The 11,253-nt window shown below is 33.5% G+C and overlaps 2 protein-coding genes across 2 annotated transcripts; one reads left to right on the top strand and one right to left on the bottom strand.

Moving 5' to 3' along the window:
- The first annotated feature begins 105 nt into the window (after positions 1-105).
- On the top strand, positions 106-5,971 carry LOC140062477 (uncharacterized). Its single transcript, XM_072108712.1, has 5 exons — positions 106-231; positions 1,008-1,292; positions 2,014-2,262; positions 3,332-3,574; positions 3,951-5,971. Exons 2-5 carry the CDS (start codon positions 1,020-1,022, stop codon positions 4,284-4,286), a joined length of 1,101 nt encoding a protein of 366 aa, XP_071964813.1. The 5' UTR covers positions 106-231; positions 1,008-1,019; the 3' UTR covers positions 4,287-5,971.
- Positions 5,972-6,066: 95 nt separating this feature from the next.
- On the bottom strand, positions 6,067-11,140 carry LOC140062478 (tetraspanin-36-like). Its single transcript, XM_072108714.1, has 7 exons — positions 10,988-11,140; positions 10,525-10,716; positions 10,253-10,327; positions 9,655-9,750; positions 8,039-8,194; positions 7,493-7,576; positions 6,067-7,254 (listed from the first exon to the last, which is right to left on the bottom strand). Exons 1-7 carry the CDS (start codon positions 11,045-11,047, stop codon positions 7,153-7,155), a joined length of 765 nt encoding a protein of 254 aa, XP_071964815.1. The 5' UTR covers positions 11,048-11,140; the 3' UTR covers positions 6,067-7,152.
- Between the last annotated feature and the right edge of the window lie 113 nt (positions 11,141-11,253).

Below are 11,253 nucleotides of genomic sequence, written 5' to 3'. Positions count from 1 at the left end.
GCTTCTCATCCGTCGAGGATTCGATGTGCTCATACTGTACTACTATATTCTCATACACAAAAAGCATTACACGAAATACGCTATACATTACCGCACTGTTTGTGTGACAACGGATAAACATTTATTTCTGGCGAGTGATCATAGTTAAATACACGGCCTAAAGTTGCAGTCTTTTTTCATTTCTTGTACCAATGTTAGGCAAAAGATTCCCCAATAATTGGAATTATCAAAGTATGTATTTATTAATTTTGGGAGTTTGTTTTTTTTGAAGGAATTGATCTCTTATGATTACGGGATGTCGGTCGGGGAACGATTCCTGGGGCTGGGCCGTCGTTGATTGATGATGTGACGTGTGGTACCATGGCATGGTGGATTTTGTGTGTCTCGCACACAGGAGCAGGCCGCCGCCACGACGACGTACGTACGTACGTACGACTTGCGCGGAGCTCACGCGACTTAATTTAATGTTTTTACACGAATTTATGAAAACATGTCTCAATTACTTTACGAAGACCTAGTCCTAGGCCCACATTTACGAGAAATTGATGGAGTTTTTTCAAGGTTCTTCATCGACTTCTAGCCTAGCATACTATTGTAGCACACACGAAACCGATAAAAACGACATGTGTGGACGATTGGTCCCATAATTAGGACGATTCGTACCTATTATTTAAAATCTACAATGAGCATGAATATTTTTATGGACGCTAATGCAGTTTCGTACCCACCCCTTAAAATTACTCACAATTGTTTCAATACATCATCTAACCTACTCACGAGTTGTCTACAACATTCTGCAAGCATAACAATAACATTGTAAAATATCGTTTTATAAATAAAGTTGGAAGTGAAATAACTGATCTTTTAGTCTTAATTTATGGTAATAAATAACATAACAAATTGAACACAAGCTTCTTAGCAGTGGTGGATTCATGTTTTTAACATTAATTTTTCCAATTTTATTTGCTTGCTATATGTCATGATTTTGAAAAAAATATATTTTACAGGGCGATGCTGACATGAGTCTTCGAGGGCGCCATCCTGCGCCATACATCTCCAGCAGTTATGATGGTGACACCCACTATCTAGGGAAAGACAGCAGAATCCTGCAAAGGGAACGTACATCACAGGTGCTGGTTGACAGAGCTAAACAGTTAAATAATGACTTCCTCCTGACACTGGCCAATCCTGCTGCTGGAAATATTCTGAAAGCGGCTGAGGCAAAGGCATTACTAAAAGAACACATACAGACGATCACAATGGCAGTTACTAACCTCAGTAGAGATATCGAAGTAAATACAACTTATTTTGTATGCATACGCATACTGTATTGACCCTCTTTTAAAAATAGCTAAAACAAGAATATTTTCTTGTTTTAGCTATTTTTATATTATCAGTGGTATATTTTGAGGACACAATGAAGAGTATAGAATTGGTGTCAACCAAGTCATGGTTGATCAGTTATAAAAACAACCTCCTGTATGCACATTATTGCAGCATTCATATACAATTAAATATTAACTTGTTTATTGACTAGATGGTCACATATGTAAAAATGTAGTTAGTTTTCTGAGATTTTGGGTTGGATTGTCACTCAGTCAGACAATTTTTGTTTGTCTTTACTCACCATTGTCTTTATTGTGTACAATACAAGCATTCATCTTTCTTTACTCAACATACCCTAGAGAGGGATTTTGTCTTTATTGCGTAGGCTATTTTACAGATTTTAGGAACAGTTACATTACAATGCATTTGACACCTGCTTTCAACTGCAAGCCTCATAGACTCACTCTCAACCTACAATTATTCATAGGATATATACAGTACTGTAGTACCATTTCAATGTAGTGCCACAGTTTTAAAGGACTTGATTCCGTACTCTCATTTAATGATTCTTTTTAATGAGTGCCTAGTTTGACACTTCTTTAAACAGGATTTGTAAACTAGAATAAACTGCATGGGTTCTTAGCCTATTCCTACAATATTTTTATAATTTATTATTTATCTTCCAAGACTCTAGAATCTCAGATGATGATGCGTGATCACTCCCACAATCAAGCCAGTCATTCGGTTAAAAACCTTGAGTACCATCACATTGGCAGTATCTCAGAACTACGATCACGGGTTGGAAGATGCGACGCCTCAATTGCCAAACTGTCAACTCAAATGCGAGGTTTACATGAGTCTATTGCTAATGCAAGTAAACAAGTTCAAGATCTTAGTAAGAACCTGAGTGAAACAGTTATGGAAACCTCAACTAAGGTATAGTTATATAACTGTGTAAAGCTCTGTTTACACTATCAAACTTTATGTGATTTAAAAATGTGATGTGCCCATATATGGATATTATGATGTCATAGCACTACCATATTTAAGCATATCACTACATTATTTGGGTATATCACTATTGACACTGTTGATTCGTCTATTTGTTATTTAAATATTTTTATATAGTTTATTATATATCATTGTTGTTACTTGGGAGTACGGAACCTGAACTCTTGTTATAGTGATTAGGTTCACTTTTAGGTTCCTGCCTACTCCCTTAGTTTCTGTGTTTTTGTTTGTTTGTATCTGGTTTTTGGCAATAAATAATAATAATAATAATATCACACTTGTTTGATAGTGTAGACAGAGCTTAACTTGTTTATTTCTCCTTATAAAAAACAGCGATTGTAACAAAATATGGGTACAACATTTAAAGAACATTTGCAATGGGATAACAATTTAAATATTTTAAAAACCATTTTTATGAGTACACACTGTTTAAATGCTTTGTACTTTGTATTGTATAAAATTGCATTATTAACCTGTCTATTCACAACACATAGAATTTAACATAATAACAATACCTGTTACTTAACATCGTCATATTTTTAAAAGAATAATTGTCTAACGTTAGCATTACCTAGTGTGTGTCTGCATAAAACAAATTAGATTATGGTGATCATATTTCATGTTCGTATAGTATAGTATAGCACCATTACAGCATTACTTAAATAATTAAATAAATCATTGGTCCTGTTTCTACCAAGAACTCAATTAAATAATGATTATTTAGGTATTAAGCTCTACACTATGAAACAACAAACAAAATTGATGTGCCCATATATGGACATGATCACTATAATATTTGGGTAAATCACTGGCATATTTGGGCACATCACACTTTTGTTGTCAAACTAGTTTGATAGTGTAGACAGAGCTTTAAGTGTTTATTTGTTCTTATGAAAACAGCGATGTAAGAAAATATGTGTACAACATTTGCAAACCTTTATATTTTCATTGTGAGAAAAGTAGAAAATAACTTGGCCCTTTTTTATCTTTGAAGGTTCTAAGACTACAAAGTAGCATTGAGAAGTTTGAAGTACAGCAAGACTCTAAGCTACGTAGTGTCGAAGGTGGTTCCAACCAAGCTGTATCGCTTCTGGATTCAAAGACAAGGGCCTTAATAGAAACAGTGCACAAGTCTGTCCAGTCAAATCAATTAGTCAGTGTTCAAGAACAACAACACCTCAAAGAAGTGTTGATGACAGAGCTTGGTAATGCTGCCACCAAATTAAAATTGCAACAGGTACATAGATATTGTTTTATGCTACTTCATAGACATTCTTGCAATGTATCCACACATGAGGTGTCAAAATGACCGTAATAAGTTTTATCGCAAAAAGCTTGATTTCGCGAGGAACGTCATTGTACAATGCATGATGGGAAGGGTTTAGGAGCAATAGCGCCACCGTATAATAAAAAACTTTATATACTGGTGATGGCGCCATTGCTCCCAATTACTTCCCATCATGCATGGCTCACGCTATCATAATTGGTTATCCTATTATTTATATCATTTGTATGGTCCCCTATAAGAGAAAATGGTTTAATCTGATGAAACTATTACATAATTGTACCTTAAACGTAGTTCATAATTAACAATTTTTATTTATGTATTTTAGAAAGAGTCGGATAAAAGGCAATCTGAGCACATTTTAAAATTACAAAGCAAAATAGAAAACTTAGAGACAGTTGTACACCAGCAACAAGAGGAAATCCAAAACTTGCAAAGCTTGGAAACGCGCGTTAATTCACAACTTCGGAATAACAACAAACGTCTGCTGCAATCGTTGGAAGAAAGAACAAAACAGATGCAGAAAGAAAACTTTGAAGGATTTAAAACATTGCAACAGTCAATGGCCACCATGCAAAGTGTTCTTGATGGTAAACGCCGTCTTCTGGCAGAAGAGGTTCGTAAAGAAATGGGAAAGGTAAAAAAGCTGGTAGTCTTGACATAAAGAAGTCATATAGAAGTATATACTAGAGTTGATCTATTGGACATCTTTGACCTCTATACGACCTGAATATGTGATGTGTAAATATGTTCAAGATTTGCTGGCTGAACACTTTGTAGAAAATCATTTCTAAAGCTCTGTCTACACTATCGAACTTTATGTGACAAAAAAATGTGATGTGCCCATAGGAACACGATGACATCATATCACTACCATATTTGGGCACATCACACTTTTTTTGTCAAACAAGTTTGATAGTGTAGACAGATACAGATTCATTTATTGTCCAAAATATTAATGGAAATTACAGTGCTCATAAACCTTGGTTTGCCTAAAATAAATATAAATAAAAAGGGGGACTATCTAACAAATGTTTGGTTATAATGCCTTATCCCAGCTGGGTAGATAGAGCTTTACATACAGTAGTTTGGTATTTTAGCATAAGTATTGAACATATGTTTTAGGAGGAGATAAAAAAGGTCAGGCTTCTCATACAATACAGCTGTTTTATAATACAATTATTTTATTTTAAATAATTTATGAAAAATGTATATTACAGTAAGTATGTATATATTATTAATATTATGTAGAGATATTCATTTTCCAAGAAATATATCAGGAATTATTTTGACGCACAATGCAGTTTATCCTTGCATTGTGATACTACTTATTATGCAATTTATTTTAAATAAATAATTTGTTAACAAATTATTTATTCTATTTTTATTTATTATTTATAACTATTCTTTTGAATACAAATATAATGAAATACAAAATGACATTCCAAATATTAATTTTATTTATTTATTTTTGTATTAATGTGTAGTTACTGTACATAATGAGTAGATGTTATTTATAGAACCGGAGAGTAGAGGGTCAAACTAGTTTAATAGTGTAGACAGAGCTTTATCCTCCAGTGTCTGTCTATTATCTTAGTTTTTGTTTTGTCTCTTTATGTTTTTTAATGAAATATAATGCATCATTGTGGCCAAATTTGTCTGTCACAAAGTACAGTACTGTATGAAGTTCCGTCCACTATAAATATTCCATGTATCTTGAATGTAAATTTTTGTGTGTGAATTATATTTAAATATTATTAAAATTCATTATTTATGTACTACTTTAAAATATAGTTTTTTGTATTACTGTGTTAATGTTATTTTTTTATATTTTGTATATAATTTATTCCAAGTTTCCTTGTAAATAAGCCTATTGGTAAATCATTTTTTTTTTCTTTAACTTACTCTGGACACACCTTCATTCAAGAAGTGTAGCAACAAATAAATTATTTTATATGCTCACTTAGCTGAAATGAGCTAATAACCACTTCCTCTAAGAAAAAAATGTTTATTTAGCATAATTAGGTAGTAATCTTCAAACAATAGGCCTTTAAAACGAAATAAACAGTTTGACTTCCTGTGCAATAAATACTATGTAGGAAATTCCTCCATGGTCATACCAGCATACATCATGATATGTTCTGAATTGTTGTGCTTTAGTTGACACTCAATTTCATTAATAAATTAGTATATATAAAACTGCTATTAAGGAGACAAAAGCATCAGGATCCCCTTAAATTTTAGAAAAAAGATTTACAATATACACGTACGAGGACGTCCCATCGAAAGCGATTGAGTTCGGTGTAGGAGTGCCACGGGTCTAGCATGTGTGATGTACGTGTTATTGTTTGTTTTGTCAAATCCGGAATGAATTGAATTACACACAACATAAACTATAAGTGGGTTACAGCATAAAAAAATACAAACTTAGAAATGTAGCCTAGTCAATTTTACAGATTTTACTAACAAAATGTCAGGTTTTACAACATATATTAGTAGTTATTGCTTTATACATCAATTTCCAGTAATAAATATTTTATTTAAATACATAACATTTCTAGAAGCAGCAGTTGGGTAACGCACAGGGCAAAGGCCCCTGGTTTAGCACTCCTAAGGGCCCTCCAACACTGGGTAGTTGCATTGGACTGCTCATGTTCTGAGGCCCCTTGAGCTCTGGGGCTCCTGGGTTTTGCCAGTGAGTGCTCATAGCCATTACGCCACTGAGAGGCAGCCACCAGCAATGGGATATAGCCTACATACACTTGAAATGGGTACCAGAACTAATTTGTATATAATACAGTAAATTAACTAAAATTGTATAAACATAAGTATTAACACCAACACCATATATATTTTAAAGTTGCATTATTTTTTGTATAAAACTGTAGTGATAAATTAGTAAATTGAATAATATTACTATTTCACATGCTTCAGTTCCTTTTCTGTGACCAGATGCTAGACTCGCATATAAATCGTGTTCTGAAAGTGTAACCATGGACCTATAAAGTATAGGTCCATGATTAACAGATGAACAGTACTTTTACAATTTATCTATGAAATTATTTCTCAATAACTAAATGCATTTTATATAATGTTGTTTAATTATGTAGACGTATTACATTTATTACACAACTGTTTAATTTACGGTAACCTTTCTATGTGCTTTATCAAAAATAGGATAAAAAAAGTACTAATTTCTAAAAATTATAATTCCTCAATTTTTGGGATGAATATCGTCCTGTTCTGTTTGCAAAGCAAGGTGTAACAAATAATTGCACTAAATTCTACTAAATTACATGGAATAAAACATTTCATCTACAGAAAATATTATGCAAAAATCTGTTTTTAAACATATTACTGTACTCAATAACATACATTTTACAGTGTCGTATTTATTAAATAGTATTTATAGTAAAATATTGATCAGCAAACCATAAAAAGACTGGACAAAATAGGAATTTTGACATACAAGGGGATGGCTATTATAAAAGTTAGTAAACCTAAACCTGTTTATTCATAATTCAGGTAGTCTAAGCTCTGTATCCATGTGTAGTGCCTTCGTTGTCTAATGTTGCATAAGCAACTTTCTTCCTATTGCAGAACAGAACACATGAGAAGATGAGGCCAACGACCTAAAATAAGACAAAATATATTTTATTATTTAGGTGCTTGCACTGAGAAAGTGTTCGAACCTCAATTTTCTGAAAAATTGAAATATAATCAACTACCAATACACCGATGGACTGGGATAATATTTCTGGTATTCTGCACAGAAAACAAGGACCTTTTAAACCTCAAGAAAAGTCTGGTATTGAGAGATTTTGTGGTTTTCATAGTCTGGTAAATGCGAGAGTTGAATGTAGTACTCACCTGAATGACAAGAAGACCAACGGATACTCCAATGATCACTTTTAGGTTATCTTGAAGCTTTCTCTCTACCTTGCTGTAACATCCCTGTATTTTAGATACCACAATACATTACATTAAAGAACAATATTGTCGACTACGCAAAACGATGACACAATATATTTTTTTGGTTGGAACAATATATAATGTACCAAATACAGTGTTTTGAAAACTTCCTTGTGCATGCTACACCCGGTTCTCTGTATTGCATCTATATTTCTTCAGTATCATAGGAAAATAACATAATACAGCATCACATGTGTTTCACATGTATGCCTAGTACTATAGACATATTCTAAAGTCCTGTATATGACACAGACACACCACATGCAATGCGAGACATATGAGATACTGTATTACCAAATATTCCTATGATACTGGCCAGTTATTGTTGTATATGGAGCACAGATATGTTTATACAGCACTGATATAGGTACAGGTTGTCAAATATCTCCATAATGCAACAAATGAATGGATAACAAAATAGGAGAATTAAAATAATGAATATACCTCAGTATAAGTTCGATCAAACAGAATATCAGCGGTTGATCCATTACAGTTTTTCTGTCCCTTCTTGCAGCAACTTCCAGGCACTTGTAAAAGATGTTTTTTACCCCATGTGGTATCTGCCCAATCAGTGCTGTTTTCAACTCCACAGCATTCCAACTGAAAGTAGAAAGAAAAGAATATTTTATTCTGGATCTGGTTAGACTTCAAAAAGCGCCAAGCTGGACTACAGACTACGAGTTAGCCTCTGTATTTAGGGTGAATTTAAGATCAACCTCGATTTACGAATCCCATGTTTTACGTACGTCTTTCGATCCCGTATCATACGTAAAATGTAGGTTTTACTTTATAAGCATACCATACCAAAATATGTAAGAGTTTTCAGCATTAAATTGATGAAATTTAAAAACACATATGACCAAATTTGGTCACAAAAGCAATACAATAGCAAAGCATTAAAAGAATACTTGGTCCTAAATATAGAGTTTCGTTTTAATGTTTAAAATGGACCTGAAATGGATTTTCGATTTTTTTCATTTTAGAATGATGTTTTGGGGGCTATTAGGTGTTGCTAGAATGTATATTGTTACAAAATATAAATTGGCCCTTTTGGGGAAAGCCCCATTTGAAAATCAAAAAAATTCACGGGTGACGTCACTTTGCGAATATATTCCTATCCCTCCAATGGACAATTTGCAGTTTTTTGGCTATAACTCTTGCAATCTATGGAGTATTTTCTAAAAAATGCTTGTGCATTTGCAGAAACGTATTTAGAATTTTTTTAGATAAAATTATTACCGTATAAACGGTTATTCATCGAGTAAATGACGATTTAAAATCTTAAAATCAACGGTTTTTTTCTGGCAATACCGAAGTTGGCCTGGCAACGTTGTCCGGGATACAGCTCCGTGCACAATGATGCGTATCCATATTTTCCGTTCGTGTATTTTGTATATCGTTCATAATTTATACTGCTAAAATGTGTTAGTTTCTTTAGTTTTTCAGAATTAAATTAGTAATATGAGATGATAATTTATTTGTCAGGCAGTTCGAAAACGAATTTTATTCATATTTTGCAAGTTGTTGATATCGCTTTGGTCCTTGGATGATGCACATGAAACGGAGCCTCGCCGCATGATGTGGGTGGTGGATCGACTCCGCGCGCTGGATTGGGGGCCTAGTAAAGGTTTGGGAGGTAGGTCTTCTAAATTCGGGTTTTAGAACAAACGAAGTACATTTTAGTGACCTATATTTCAACAACATTAGATATTGAATAAATTAGTATTAGTGTCAACGCTTCGCGTATCTTTCCAGGCCGCCGTCGATCATTCATTGACTATCGGGCAGCATACACGCTCTCGATATCATCGTGTGTATATGTGACGTCGTAAATATAGAGGCTTCCGACGACCGTTGAAATAGAATATTGCAATGGCGTGAGTAATTTTTGCTAATTTACCATGGTATCTTAAAATTTTGTTTTTACTCAAAATACTATACATTTTGTTTTTATTTGTATGGGTTTGTGTTAATTTGATACATTTAAATAACATGTGTGAATTTCTTGAAAATCAAAAGTCCATTTCAGGTCCATTTTAATTAACAATTGTTGTACTTACAGTTTCTTGAATTTCATCAATGCTATCTGTTACTTCCTTGTCTGTGCCATACTCATTAAATGTTTTGTGCATGCCAGTAAGGATACCATCTTTAACCTTATAAAACAAAATAAATACAATTGAGAAATACTAAATTGATTGAAGTATAAGCCCACACAGGGATGGAATGCAAAATTATCTGTGGTCAGCCAAATATTAAGCTCAGTCTACATTATCAAACTTTATGTGACAAACAAAATGTGATGTGCCTATATATGGACATGATGATGTCATATCACTACCATATTTGGGCACATCACATTTTTTTGTCACATAAAATTTGATAGTGTAGACAAGGTCTTCACGTTATAAAACAAAATGAATACAAATAGGAAATACAGAAAACCTCTATTAAGGGGACACCTTTGGGACCCAACAAATGTTCACTAAACAGGGGTGTCATAGGTGTTAGCCATAGCATTTCCTTATTAAGGGTTTTGCCAAGGAAGGGTTAACTTGTTGCTGTATTGATGCAGACATAAGCCTATCATGGTCTAAAATGATCTGTGATAATAAAAAATAGTTCTTCAATTTCTCAAAAAATATAATGGCGTTATACCTCTCCTTTATAGATAATTGCAACAATGGCGCCAGTGAGTTCCATCATTACTATCACCAGCAAGACTACGAAAAACTGGGGAAAAAAAGAAAATACAATCAATTATATTTATAAAATATTAAAAATTAACACTTTATGAAACCTTTGCACATACTAATTCATTATCTGGGATTCAACAATGATAACAACAAAACTAAAATATTCTCAAATGTTTTTGTTTTGCTCATCGTTCACTAAAAAATCACCTTATTAATTTATACTTATATACTTACACATGCGAGTAGACATTTATTTTCTCTGCATGCTGCACAGCAAGCAATGATGCCAAGAATAAACATGAAAACACCAGCTGTGATTATGGTCGCACCAGGCACCCACACGTAATGATCATCATAGATTTTATCATACTCTTGATATCCAGCAAACACAATGATGCCAGCGTACATCAAACATCCTGCTGCAACCTGCAAAGATTGATTAATTTAAAGCTCTGTCTACACTATCAAACTTTATGTGATGTGCCCATATATGGACAGTCACGACGATCTACTACTAGTCTACAGCCTAGGCCTAAGTAAGCCTATAACCGGGTCCGAGAGGCCTACTGCCACTGTACCTCCTAGGCTAGCCTAGCATTGAAAGAAAGACACGGTCAACAAATCTAATTAGAAGACAACTAATAATTATGCAACAAATTGTTCCTTATAATACTACAGATCAATATTTTAAACATACTGTAAAACACAAGCCAAGTAGAGTTAAGAATAACTTTGCAGAAGCAGTACAAAGACCCATGGTTTTGGTAGCGATTTACTGAATTTCAGGTTTGTCACAAGCAAGCAAAACAGAAGAAATGTCTGGTTTCCCCCGTGATATTGCGATCGTCGTAATTTCTTTTTTGAGAGCAGTCTTGTGACAACTACGTCATAAAAATGGAATATACTATTATTACAACGGTGAATATAATTATTCATTCTATTTTAATTGCTGTACGCAGTTTC

The sequence above is a fragment of the Antedon mediterranea genome, chromosome 11, assembly GCF_964355755.1.
Source record: "Antedon mediterranea chromosome 11, ecAntMedi1.1, whole genome shotgun sequence".
Classification (NCBI taxonomy): domain Eukaryota; kingdom Metazoa; phylum Echinodermata; class Crinoidea; order Comatulida; family Antedonidae; genus Antedon; species Antedon mediterranea.
The sequence above is the reverse complement of the archived record's forward strand: the minus strand, read 5'-3'. Positions and strand labels throughout refer to the sequence as shown.